Source organism: Thamnophis elegans, chromosome 14 (genome assembly GCF_009769535.1).
Source record: "Thamnophis elegans isolate rThaEle1 chromosome 14, rThaEle1.pri, whole genome shotgun sequence".
Lineage (NCBI taxonomy): Eukaryota > Metazoa > Chordata > Lepidosauria > Squamata > Colubridae > Thamnophis > Thamnophis elegans.
In genome coordinates, this window is record NC_045554.1 from 10,658,721 (window position 1) to 10,672,775 (window position 14,055).

At 45.5% G+C, this 14,055-nt stretch overlaps 1 protein-coding gene across 1 annotated transcript in view; it reads right to left on the bottom strand.

Annotated features, from left to right (window-relative positions):
- Nucleotides 1-2,715: 2,715 nt before the first annotated feature.
- LOC116517380 (ankyrin repeat and fibronectin type-III domain-containing protein 1-like) overlaps nt 2,716-14,055 on the bottom strand; it is a 285,435-nt gene continuing 274,095 nt past the window's right edge. The window contains exons 18-22 of the mRNA XM_032230288.1: nt 11,686-11,854; nt 8,740-8,906; nt 8,245-8,455; nt 5,917-6,575; nt 2,716-3,306 (exon numbers count right to left, since the gene is read on the bottom strand). Coding sequence (XP_032086179.1) covers nt 3,019-3,306; nt 5,917-6,575; nt 8,245-8,455; nt 8,740-8,906; nt 11,686-11,854 — 1,494 coding nt within the window. The 3' untranslated portion in view covers nt 2,716-3,018. The remainder of the gene's footprint in view (nt 3,307-5,916; nt 6,576-8,244; nt 8,456-8,739; nt 8,907-11,685; nt 11,855-14,055) is intronic.

The window sequence follows — 14,055 nt, forward strand, 5'->3', positions numbered from 1 at the left end:
ACTGAAGTCTTTGAGGGCAACCTCAGCATCTCTCTAACCATGAACTAAGAACAACCATCTCAATGGAACCCAAATGGGACAATAGAGAAGAGGTAGATTTTAATATGCTAGGCATCCCTGCAATTTGTTATTTCATTTCTCTCTCGCTCTCCGATGGGAATTTTAAGACTACGCAACTGACTTAAGTCTTTAAGGGCTCTGAGATACCTACCTTCTAGAACGGATGGTTCCTTCAAGATGTTTTGGAGTCTCTTATAGTAGACAACAACCCCAGCCTACGGGGATCTTTTGCATGTGTGTGTTGAGATCGTTTCTACTTTTAGAACGATTTAAAAAAAAATAGTAGCAATTTGGGGAGCAGGAGCCCATGCTCCTCAAACATGAATGTCCAGCTGTCGTGAAGTTTTATTCATTTAAGAACTTAAGACTTAGCCATGCTCCAAGAGATTAGGAATGGTCTCTCAGAAGGCTCTTACACAATTCTGTGTACAATTTAAGATGCGGTCCCCTCTTCTCTAGAGATCCTGTGCTATCTATCATGGGAATGGACATGAGATACCAAATCAAAAGTCATGGCAGATGATTGTACATTGCTCTTCATAGTAAGCCATCCAAAGAAACCTTCTTCTTAGCTTTGGTACTGTGGCACCTTTTCCAGGCAGAAGGTGGGGGAATGATTTTTTACTGGCTTGTGCTTTGTGCTAGCTCTCTGCTACAAGACTCTCTGCTTCCACCAGAATCTCTAGATCAGTTTCTGTAAAGTCCTCCGTTCTGTAGGAGAAGGAGCTGAACTAGAAGGTGGGATTAAAAGGGTTATCAGCTTGGAGTCGCTGCATTGCCGCAAGAGACACAAGAGCACTCTCCCTTGAATTCTGTTGACCCTTATCTAGCGCCAGTTTAGCTTTGACCATTATAGATGCAATTCAGAGGTGGGTTCCTACCAGTTCGCACCTATTCGGTAGAACCGGTTTGTCAAATCTACCGAACCGGTTAGAAGAGGATCCACCAGTGGACCTGGAAAGCAGGCCACACCTACAGACAAGGTTCCACATTTTTTTGAAACCCACCACTGGTGCAATTCTAAACTCTTTTGTGATTTGAACTCAAGAAATGCTCCTGGTTATTTGTGCTTTGACCTGTTCAATGCTACTTTTGTTTATAGGTAAAATGAAAACCTTGGCTTGGCAGATGTTTCCATTGGCCACTTGGAGATAGAAAAGGATGGTCATTGCTTCCCAACACTGGAACCAAGTCTGTAACAGAAGGCAGGATGATATCATTCCTAAGCCAAGCAACCTTACAGGTTGACTCCCAATCATCGTTTACCTGCGTGCCTTCCAAAATCAAATGGAGAAGTAGAAAGGAGGAGATGATCGATGGGGGGAAATGGCCTTGCAGTAAAGTACAGCTCTTAAACAAACACCAGGAAACCAACCAATCCTGCTGTTCGCCCAATTTGGATCATCCTAAGAACAAAGTGCTATAAAGAAATGAAAGGTTGTTTCGGTCTTCCTACCAAGAAGAGGTTTTTATCCCAAAGATATAAGTCTGATCTCTTAAACTTTGGAGAGAGAGAAGGACTTGAGCTTTCCCACAGATTTTGAACATCCACAATATTTCTGGATTACAAAATAGCCAGGATGGAATTAAGGGGGGGGGGGGGGAAGAGAGAGGGGAGAAATTGAAAGCAGTTAGTCCCCTTTAACAATTTGAACAAAGCAGTTAAAAGACGAACATCTACGGCTGTGTTTATCTTTTAGCAATAGCAATAGCCCTTAGACTTATATACCGCTTCACAGAGCTTTATAGCCCTCTCAAAGCACTTTAAAGAGTCAGCCTCTTGCCCCCAACAGTCTGGCTTCTCATTTTACCCACCTTAGAAGGATGGAAGGCTGAGTCAATCTTGAGCCAGTCAGGATCGAACTGTTGGCAGTTGGCAGAGTTAGCCTGCAATACTGCATTGGAAGGAAGGGCAATAGTAATAGCACTTAGACTTATATACCACTTCACAGTGCTTTTACAGCCCTCTCTAAGCGTTTTACAGAGTCAACCTATTGCCCCCAACAATTTGAGTCCTCATTTTACCGACCTCGGAAGGATGGAAGGCTGAGTCAACCTTGAGCCGATCAGGATCGAACTGCTGGCAGAATTAGACTGCAATATTGCATTAGAAGGAAGGAAGGAAAGGCAATAACAATAGCAGAGTTATATACTGCTTCACCGCCCTCTCTACAACCCTCTCTAAGCGGTTTACAAAGTCAGTCTATTGAACCCTCGTTTTACCGACCTCGGAAGGATGAAAGGCCGAGTCAACCTCGAGCCAGTGAGAATTGAACTGCCAGATTGCAGACAGCTGGAAGGCAGCCGAAGTAGCCTACAGTACTGCACTCTAACCACTGCGCTACCGAGTCTTAGTGCTTTTTTTAACTGCTTTGTTCAAAAAAAAATTAAGGGCAATTTCCTACTTCTCCAGGTACAATGAAACAGAAACAGATTACAGGACGTAAATTTGTGAGGTTGCCATGGGCCTCCCCCGCCCCCTTCCTGGTGAACCGTCTGGTGTATTTCCAGCATTTTTTTTTCAAGAATGCCCCTTGCCCCCTTTCTCTTCTACACTGTTCCAACTGAAAAAAAATATATTTAATTACATATTGCTTCTTTATCCCTAACCAGCTTTGTTTTCTCGGCTGGTCAAAAAAAAAATCGAATTTCACCAGCCCCCCCCCCCCCCCCGGCTCCTGGGTTTCTCACCCTCACTTATTGAGGTCATAACAATCAGGTCTTGTTGTCTCTTTGGTAAAATAAAACACACACACACACACGCATACACACACACATACGCACGCACGCACACACAAACGTACAAAAGCAACACACTGCCCAATACGCTTCTGGCCCCACCACAATCTGGCACAAGAAGTGCTCTGTTCAGAAGGAAGCATTGGTGATGAGCGTTCTGCTCGTTGGAAGTTGGATGGTCCTTGTGTTTTTGTTCTCCTTCTGGTGTGTCCCTGGCCCTCATACCGTCGTGGCTGGGCCGTACCGGAACAAGAGAGGGGACGTGTCTTTGATTCGGACACAGAATCTCCCGTTGGGCCAGGCCTTTTGGAGCGAGAGGGGCAGGAAGTTGTCGGGGAGGCACTGTTCCACGTCCTCCGTGACGAACACTAACGCGAAGTGACCAAATTGTTCCTCGCTGTAGCAGACCGCGCTGGCGTTTCCCAGGACTTTGCGCGAGATCTCGTTCGTCTCCTGGACCACCAGCTTCACCACTTCCTCTGCCGACATCTTGTTCGTGAGGGGCAGCTGCGCAGAAAGAGAAGGGGGGGAGGGAACATGTGAGAATGATTTCCAAATTTCAAATAATAAATGCTTCGTCTTACACATTGGCAATAAAAATCAGAACACCAAAGACAAGTTGGGCAGAAACGATCTTGTAGATGACCCTCACTCTGTCGAGAATCTTGGAGTGTTCATCTCAAATGATCTAAGACTCAGAGGCCACTGTAATAGTCATTGCCAAAAAAGCATTAAGAGTTGCTAACCACATTTTGCGAAGGTTCTTCTCCGGTAACATTGTATTGCTAACTAGGGCATACAAAACCTTTGCCAGACCAATTCTTGAATACAGCTCATCTGCCTGGAACCCACACTGTTTATCGGACATTGAGCGGGTTCAGGGTTAATTTTCGAGACGAGTCCTCCACTCCTCTGCTCACAACAGAATCCCTTATGCCACCAGGCTTGAAATTTTGGGTTTGGACAACCTAGAACTATGCTGCCTACAGTCCAATCTAAGCATAATACACAAAATTGGCTACTACAACATCCTACCTGTCAATGACTATTTCAGCTTCAATAATACATGGGGAAACAATTGATACAAACTCAAGGTAAACCGCTCCAAACTTGACTGCAGAAAATACAACAGACTAATCAATGCCTGTAATGTGCTATCCGATTCCGTTGTTACAGCCTCATACCCTTACAGCTTCAACCTCAAACTGTCTACCATTGACCTCACCCCATTCCTAAGAGGTCCGTAAAGGAGGCATACATAAGCCCACCAGCGTGCCTACCGTCCCTGCCCTACTGTCTCCATTTATCTGTATTTACTTCATTTCTTCATATTTATGTTCCTACCTATACCTGTTATCTTGTACATGTTTGACAAATAAACAAACAAACAAATTAATAAATGAGGGTATTTTCCAAGAAGCTGCTTAAGAGTGAGAAGAAGAGCAACATAGATGATTAGGGGACCGGAGGCTAAAACGTATGAACAGTTGCAGGAACTGGGTATGTTTAGTTTAATAAAAATAAGGACTCGGGGAGACATGATAGCAGTCTTCCAATATCTCAGGGGTTGCCACAAAGAAGAGGGAGTCAAGCTATTCTCCAAAGCACCTGAGGGTAGAACAAGAAGCAATGGGTGGAAACTAATCAAGGAGAGAAGCAACCTAGAACTAGGGAGAAATTTCCTGACAGTGAGAACAACTTAATCAGTGGAACAACTTGCCCCTTGAAACTGTGAATGCTCCAGTACTGAAGCTTTCTAAGAAAAGATAGAACAGCCATTGGTCTGAAATGATATAGTTTTTTCTGCTTGAGTAGGGGGTTGGACTAGAAGACCGCCAAGATCCCAACTCTGTTATTTTGTTGTTCCTTAGAAAATACATTTGTCAAATTAGAATCTCATATATATATATTGTATTTTTGTTTTGTACATTTTGCAAATTCTTGCCATGGGTATTCTTGGTTTCTCTCTGCAAGACATTTTGCAAAGCAGAAACTCCAGTAGGTAGAACCACATCTTGATCTATGCTCGGAATGTGTCATGAAAAAAACTGCTCCTTCTGGCGTAGTGACACTGGGGAGAAGACCCAAAACTAAAAGGGGGACAGGCCTGCCCGGACTTGGGAAAAGCCATTAGTTCCCCACTATTGTGGTCTGCCAGCAGCCAGTGGAGCTGGCAGCAGATTCGGATAGTGAGGAGGTTGGGGAGGAACATGGGCCAGTCCTGGAGTCTGGGGAAGGCTCGGATGAGGGCTCTGTGTCGGAGGCAGAGGGGGGACCAGGGCCGTCTGACAATTATCAGCTGCCTTCAGAGTCAGATATCAGTGAGGCAGATGAACAGCAGGAGCCTGTTCCCAGTGTGTGCATGTGCAGAGTTGCCAGACGAAGGGAACAGCTAAAGCTAAAGAGCCGAGGTGGCGCAGTGGTTAGGGTGCAGTACTGCAGGCTACTTCAGCTGACTGTGATCTGCAGTTCAGCGGTTCAAATCTCATCGGCTCAAGGTCGACTCAGCCTTCCATCCTTCCGAGGTGGGCGAAATGAGGACCCAGACTGTGGGGGCAAGTTGCTGACTCAATTTGCTAAAAAATCTGTAAACCGCTTAGAGAGGGCTGAAAGCCCTATGAAGCGGTATATAAGTCTAATGAAAGAAAGAAAGAAAGAAAGAAAGAAAGAAAGAAAGAAAGAAAGAAAGAAAGAAAGAAAGAAAGAAAGAAAGAAAGAAAGAACAGGAGTCGACTTGGGAGTAAGGCCACAGGTGGTGGATGAATGGCCCCTCCCAGGGGAAATAAAAGAGGAGCGAAAGGGGAGTGGAGTTTGCAGGAGACAATTAGTTTATTTAATTGGCTCGTGACTCTCGGAGACTCCTTGCCAGGTTTTGCAAATCTCATCCTGGCAGCTCTCTAAGCCAAAGAAGGTCTGTGACTGTAAATCCTCCCTTGAAAGACTTTGCTGGATGTGAATGAGCAGAATTCACACTCAATTAATGAAAGGGGTTTTTGTCGGGACCAGGATTTTGCTTCATGCTCTTGGGAAGCCTCGCTAAGGACACCCACAAGCATTCCTTCATTCTCAACATTACACCGTGATGCTGATCAGGAGAAATCAGGAATGTAAAGGTACCTTGACGCTGGTTTCTTTGGAGAGCCCTGTTTCGTATTGAGCGCACACCCGTACGATGAACGAACCTGGCAACCTGCCCCAGTTGGCTACGTGCCCCGGCTCAGATGTCTCCTGGAAAGTCTGAGTCCACTCTACTGAACGTGTCCGAAATACAGCCCCCGAGCTCTCCGCGTGCCAATCGTGGCTGGAGCTGAAAGTGGATCTCGTTCCAGATGGCACAGAGCTGCAGTGGCCAGCAGTCCTGCTCTCAGTCGGAGAGCTGTCCACTGAACCAGGACAAGACTTCCTGGCCCCAAAGCAGAAGGGCTTGGGGAAATCCAGACTGCTGGTCTGGACACAGTATGCCTGCCTTTTCTCCGTGATGCGCAGCAGCTCGATCTGTCGGCTGGGAAGCACGAAGTCACTGTCGTATTGCTCTGAGAGGGGCTGAGGTTCCTTCGGAGGCATGATGGGGGGCATTTTGAGCTCGTGGTTCTGGAGGACATCCGGGGCGCTGTCCCTAAAGGGGCGGGGGGTTCTTCTCCTGTAGCATTCGAGCCCCGAAGAAGAGTAGACGAGGTCAAGTTCTCGAGGGCTCTGGGCGCTACTGGAGTCGTAATCGCTGTCGGTAGCTAAGAACACTTCCGAGGAGCCCTCCTCATCTGAGATCCCATGGGAATCTGCAAGAAAAATGTCAGAATGTGCACAGTAAGACAAGCTCAGAGGAAAATACAGTATACAGAGGTTTTGTCTTTCGAACAGTGGTTTATCTACAAGGCACAAATGCAACATAAAAATGGCTTTCTGCCTGGAAGGCTCCTAGGGTGGAGCTGAAAGGCAAAAGGGAAGCAGTATGCTCTCTCCCATATTGCTTTGACATAACACTTAATCATTTCCTTGGCTCAGCTGATAAGGGAGGAGAGCTTGTGGCTTAGAGGCTAATACAACTGCCTAACATGTAAAAACAGCCCAGGTTCGAATCCCAGTAAGGGTATGGCTAGCTGATGAGAGCTAAATAGCTTGAAATAGAACTATACTAGTCTCCCTTCATTTATTTATCAGCCCAATTGCAACACAAACACACAAACACACACACACATATACATACATACATACATACATACATACACGTGCTAAGCAAAACCAGGCAATCAATCAATCTTCCACTATAACACGGAAGCACACACACACAGAGAAACCATGCTCACAGGGCCTCTCTTATATAGACAGCTTCTTAAAGTGGCAGTAACCCTGTTGACTCATTCTCATTGCATCAGCTAGGTTAACAGTCTTACAGCAACAGGTCAGATATTAAATCATCATTACCTTAACAAAAAAGAAAGAGAGGTCACTTTGGCCACTATCTCTACTATTATCAGGTATCTCCCAGGTGTATGCCTGCAAGCCCTCTTTTCTGGGAATTTTGGAACTCTGACACCAAGTTCAGGCAGTCCACAACTTACAGCCTTTCAGTTAGGGTTAGGGTTAGTGACTGTTCGAAGCTACAACAGCACTGAAAAAAGGGACTTACAATCGTTTTTCACATGATGAAAAACTGGACACTTGGCCACCGACTCACATTTATGACGGTTGTCATGTCCTGGGGTCACGTAATTCCCCTTTTGCGACCTTCTGACAAGCAAAGTTCATTGGGGAAGCCAAATTCAGCTAACAACCATGCTACTAATTTAATAACTGCAGTGTTTCACTGAACAAGGGAGGCAAGGAAAGGTCATGAATTGTGGCGAAACTCACTTAACGACTGCCTCGCTTAGGAACAGAGATTTTGGACTCAGCAGTTTTTCATTTGGTTTGTTCAGATTTGTAATTTTTGTTTGATGGATGGATAGACAGACAGACAGACAGATGATAAATATAGATGAATGAGGGATGGATGGATAGATAATAGATAGAGGTTAGATAGAGATAGACAGAAAGACAGACAGATGTGATAGATATAAATGAATGGGATAGATGGATGGATGGATGGATGGATGGATGGATGGATGGATGGATAGATAGATAATAGAAGTTAGATAGAGATAGACAGAGAAAAAGACAGACAGAGATAGACAGAAGATAGATAGATAGATAGATAGATAGATAGATAGATAGATAGATAGATAGATAGATAGATAGATATAGATGAATGGGATAGATGGATGGTTGGTTGGTTGGTTGGTTGGATGGATGGATGGGTAGGTACGTAGGTAGGAAGGTAAGTAGGATGGTTTTTTTTTGAGAGAGAGTTTGAATAGCCAGTTTTAAGGCAGAAGTCACCTATCAGAGGAGGGATCCAACTGGTAGTCATACAAGATTCCTTGAAAATAAAACGTAATAAACACTCACCAGAGTTGAGCTTACGGTTCATTTCCGGAGATGGGGTTGGCGATGGAAGGAAGTCTAAGTGAGAAGAGGTGGACTGAGTTTTTTCATTTTGTGCTGTGCCCGATTCTTTGACGAACCACCCAAGTGGGACGCCACAAGATGGTTGCTTGTATCGGGCGTGTTGCAAGGCGTCCATCATCCAACGCATTTCTCGCCAAATCTCTTCCATTTGCTGTCCAAGAAAAGGATCGGACATGAATTTCAGAGACCTGCAACCACACACATCTACCGTACCTTGCCTGTCGTAGGTTCCCGATAGAAACCACAAAGATGTCAAAAGCCAAAGGAAAAGTTGATCTAAGAAACCTATATATGCTTGCTTCAAAATGCATTCGGGGTTCTTCCATCCTTTTGGGAGGAGCCACCTTTCGGGTCCAGTGCTAAATAAATATGTTACCTAGAGAAACTCTCATTCTTTGTTCACGCTGAGCCCCTTGGCTCCTTGCTCCACAATACCTGAATATAATCCTGAACTTGCTGATGCCGCTGCTTGGCAGTCGTTAGCTCTGAGTCCGAAAAGGCCTCTCGGAGGCTCTGTTGAGAAAGGAGAGATTCCAGCTCCAGAAATGCAGATACTTGGCAATACTGGCTAATGAACTCATGGTCGTAAATGAAGAAATGAACTAGAAAAGAAAGAGAAGGAAGGACATCGGACGTCATGAAAAGAAAAAGCATCAAAGCAGCAGAGGCTGATTCTTGCATTCGTTCAATCAAAAAGGATTTTTGATTTCTACTTTAAGCCGCGTTTGACAATAGACGTAGTATTTATTGGTGACCTCAAAACTTCTGCAACTACAGCTTTATATGTTAATTATTATTTGTTCTTTCTGGATCATTTTTTTCCTTGATTCAATAAACTACGACTCTTCATACAAAATATGAAGGGCATGTTTCAAAGAGGAAAAAAAATCAATGTGAGTCAATTGTAAAAAATGTGATTGCAGTGTATTAGTTTGAGCTTTGCACTTTAACATGAGATAGCGTGGGAAAATGCCTTCTTAACTAAAGAAGAGAGAGACAGCACGGTGTGTTTTGACCCAGGTTTCCTTAGAAAGCAAGAAGCAAAACCTTGGTCCCAGCAAAACCCCTTTTATTTACACGACTGTGAATTCCTTTCGTTCCCAGTCAGCAAGGTTTAGCAAACAGTCTTTCAGAGGAATGTTTATCCACACGCACCTTATCTCATTTGGAGCGCTGCCAGATAACTAGTTTCCAAACAGAGCAAAATTTGGCATGAAGTCTCTTATAATCCCAAACAGAACTAACCGGACCCAATGAATGAATTGTTTCCTGCAAAAGCCCACTCACTGTTCATTCCTCTTTTGTTTCCTCTGGGAGGGGCCAAACACCTCCAAGGCGTGGCTTTACTCCTAAGTTGACCCTGCTTTCTTAATTGTTCTTGTCTTTTGGCAGCTCTGCGCATGCACACCCTGAGAACAGGCTCCATATGTTCCTCTGCCTCACTGCTGTCTACTCCCTCTCTGCCTCCGATGCAGAGCCCTCATCTGAGCTTTCCTCAGTGTCCAGGACTGGTCCATGCTCAGTGGTGGGTTCTGGATCCTGTCGCAACTGGTATGCTGTAACGGGGCCGAGCAGCCACTGCAGGTATGTGTGCTGTGCACACATTTGCACCCACCACTGCTGCGACACTCCAGCTGCTCGGCGGAGCATCACGCAGGCTCCGTATGCCATGTGCGCAAATGGTTCGGTTGGCTCAAATATGGGTAAGGAAGGTGGGCCCTCCAAAGCACCATTCCGGTACAGTGGCTGCTGCTCCCAGCAGGTACTGGTGCGCCCGTACTGGGGTGTGTGTGTGTATCGCCCGGAACCCACTACTGCCCATGTTCCTCCCCAACCTCCTCACTATCCAGATACACCCATGTTACATCTATCCTCCGCGAGCTGCACTGGCTCCCTATCTGTCTCTGAACACGCTTCAAGGTGTTGGTTATCACCTTTAAAGCCCTACATGGCCTAGGACCCGGATATCTGCGAGACCGTCTCCTGCCACATACCTCCCAAGGGCCGATAAGATCACACAGGATGGGCCTTCTCCAAGTACCGTCAACCAGACAATGTCGTCTGGCGACTCCTCGGGGGAGGGCCTTCTCTGTAGCTGTCCTGGCCCTATGGAACGATCTACCCCCAGAGATCCGGACCCTTCCCACTCTCTCGGCCTTCCGAAAGGCTAGTAAAACCTGGCTATTCCGGCAGGCCTGGGGCTGTTGACCTCAGGAATGAGGTCCACCCCCGCCTAGATTGAGTGCATGAAGTGTTTTTTTAAAATCTGCTTTCTTCTCTTTTTTAATTTTTATCTTGATGTATATCTGTAAGCCGCCCGGGGTCCTTTGGGATTGGGCGGCATATAAATTCATTAAATTTAAATTTGAATTTGAATTTGAATTTTCTATCCGATTCTGCTGTCAGCTCTGCTGGCTGCCGGTGGACCACAACACAATGATGTCACATAGGAAAAAAGACAGCAGAGAATAACATGATGCAATTTTGCCTTCAAGAAGGAGGATAAGGACAACTCACCATGGCCAATTCATCATGGCGATCTTACTACGGCCATCTTGCCACAGCCAACTTGCTGCCGCTAAATTGCCACGGCCATCTTGCTGCGGCAAACTCGCCACAGGATAATTCACCATGGACATTTCCACGTGGGATAGCCCAACACAATCAATGTTGTCCACTGTCGTTTCTTCAACATTGTTTCCATTTTTGTCAGGGCAAATAATGTCAAAGAAACAGTGGCTGGTAACATTGATTACGTTGAGTTATTATGCATGGAACTGTCCCAGCGGTGAGCCATGCCGAGCTCTCTTGCGGTGAGAAGGTTGCAGTGAGATGGCCGCAGCAAAACAACTATGGTACCGTATTTTTTGGACTATAACACTCTCTGGACTTATAAGATGCACCAAGTTTTGGGGGAGGAAAATAAGGGGGGGGGGAAATCTGCCTCTGCCTCCCAGCATCCATTCATCTGGCCTGTTTGCTGCAGCCCATTTGCCGCCACTGCCATGGACCGTTCACCGCCACCGCCCGTTCGCCATGGCTCTGTTTGCTGCCGGGCTGTTCGAGGCGGCTCATTCAGGGCCACCCGCTCGCTGCCGCTGCCCATTTGCCATTGCTCATTCAGCACGATCCATTCACCACCATCGCCACGTCCCATTCTAGAACAGCTGATTGGCACCGCCCCAACCCCCCACCCTACTGCAATATTCGGAGTATAAGACACACAGACATTTCCACCCATTTTTTTTGGGGGGGGGGTGCGTCTTATATTCCAAAAAATACAGTAAATTGGCCACAATGTGATGGCCTTGGCAAGTTGGCCAGAGCCAATTGTCCCATTCTAAGGACAAGGAATTATGTTCTCTGTGCAGTGCTACTCACCTAGCTCGAAGATCTGAAGAGGAAGGGTGAGGAAGCCAGATCGAGGGGTGTAAGGGTTATTCTGGCCGGGAGCAGTGCACACATCGTCTGAAGGGGGAAGAAGTAGAAGGAAGGAGACCTGTCGTCCAAAGTCCAGAACTTCCTGACTGTACAGGCGGAAATCTTTGGCCTGCAGAATTTAAACACAAATTAAACAAATTACTTGGGGGTCAGAGTTGGCTTGCTGTCAGGGTTCCAACGGATGCCCTAATTAAACCATGAGCCTCAAGCCAAGCTTCAAAAGAAATCCAATTATTTATTAGGAGCAACCTGTCCACACTTACCCAAGTGAAGCCAACTCTTGACCCCACGTAATTTATGGCCCAATTATGACGCTCTTTCCCACCTCCCCCCAGCATGTGTCATAAATCACATTCTCCAACGGAGCACTTTTGCGGGCTGTAGAGATCACTCCTCTCCAGCTACTGTGGGTAACCTTGGAGACAGCCTTGAGAAAGATATGCCTGGAATGTGCTTCTGTTTGTGGCTGCCATGCTGCGTGGTCAGTTTCCCATCCCCCTTGCCTATGGCAACTCGAGAGCAGGCCAGGGATGCTTTCCGCGTTGACAAAAATGTTTTATTGGTGTGAAGTCTTACATTGTTACTGACTTTCTTCAAGCTCCTAGCTGAAGAGGTATAGACTCTACAAAGAAATAAGAAAGGGGACCTCTCCTTGAAGCACCAACATCTGCAATTGCCATATTTTATTGCACTCATATTCTCCCTCTTCTTTGAATAATAATTCTGTCCTCACAGCCATTCTTTGATGCTAAAATATTGGCCCAAAGTTACTCCATCACATAGGGCCAAGTGAGGAACTGAATCTGAACCTCCTAAGTCCATGTTTGATCGGTTAATCAATGGCGGTGAAGGAAAGAGGATCCTTAAAGATCTTTTCACATTAAAAAAAGAAAACTAGTTTGTAAAATGAAGACTTGTAAAGTGAGTCAGGTGGCTTTGCTCCATTTAATTCCCATCCATTCAGCTACTGCCAAAATCACCATTGTCTGCTCTCTTGGGCAGCTTATATCGAGATGGTTTATGATGACCAGAATGTCTTAGAAAGATGTTTTGAACTTTCCCCTTGTTACACAGGCTTCTCACTCAATTCTGATGAATCATATGAGTGATATCATGATATTCATATGAATAATATGAACAGATGCATTTTCCTTGAGGTTGGAAGCAAAGGAATTTGAGCATTGATCTATGAGCAGAAGCTAATATTGTGATGGCTAGTTCCAAGGGTTCACCAACAAAAGCGCACCGACAGAAGCGTGCTCTAAACCTAACCCTAAACCTAACCCTAAACCTAACCCTAAACCTAACCCTGACCCTAACCCTTACCTTAACTTAAATCACGCTTCTGTCGGCACGCTGTTGTCGGCGCACTGTTGTGGGAACGTTGATGATGTCGTGGTTTTTGCGCTGCGGATTTGTTGGCACGCTTTTGTCGTGCGTGCATTTGTTGAGTTCCAAGGCTGATTCAAATTCCCCCTGAATTAGTTGGATTGAAGAAGACCCAAATATTATGATAACTAGCTGGATACCTATGTTTCACAACAAAACTATGTGATTGGGCAATGCAGGAGAAATCCGGTTCACTCCGTTGGCTCAGTGGTGGTTGCTGATTGAAACACATAAGGGAATATCGCTCTCACCGCCTTGAGTCCGGAAGCAGTTCCATATGTGGAAGGCATAGACATTTTCATGAGGTACCGACGTTTAGTACTGTAAGGACCCAGACTGCTCCTGAGTGAAGGACTGGGACATCTGCCAGTTTGAACTGAGGTAACGGAATGTGAGGCAACTGGCAGGTGGAACAGGGTTATTTTCAGATGGGGAGGAGGAGTAGAATGTCTAATTCCTTATCATCAGAGCGTGTTAATTACTGTATACAAAATACTGATGATCTGATGGTCATTTCGAAAAATCCTTTCTTAGCAAGCACCTAGAAGCCAAGAGGAACATACATGCCAAATTTCAAGTTCGTAGGCTTTATGGTCCCCCCGCCCCCAACGATATGTTTTGTGGATTTTGAGCCTGACAAATAGACAAAGGATATAGATCTGGATTAGTTAATATTTGTAAAGCTGCTTTAGAAAGTGGGGTTTTTATCACCATTCAGGCTACAGATGTGAGTCTCAGAAGGAGCTGTCTAATGCTCCAGCCGCCCTCCACATCAATGTAATGTCTCTGGTCATATAAGTGGCTCTAAAGTTTGTGGTGAATTGAATATTACTAAGATCTGGAGAGAGGCTGAGCGGCTGAATTAACCATTTAACTTTCCCCAAAATTGAGAACGTGCCTTATTGGCATTTCCAATCGTAA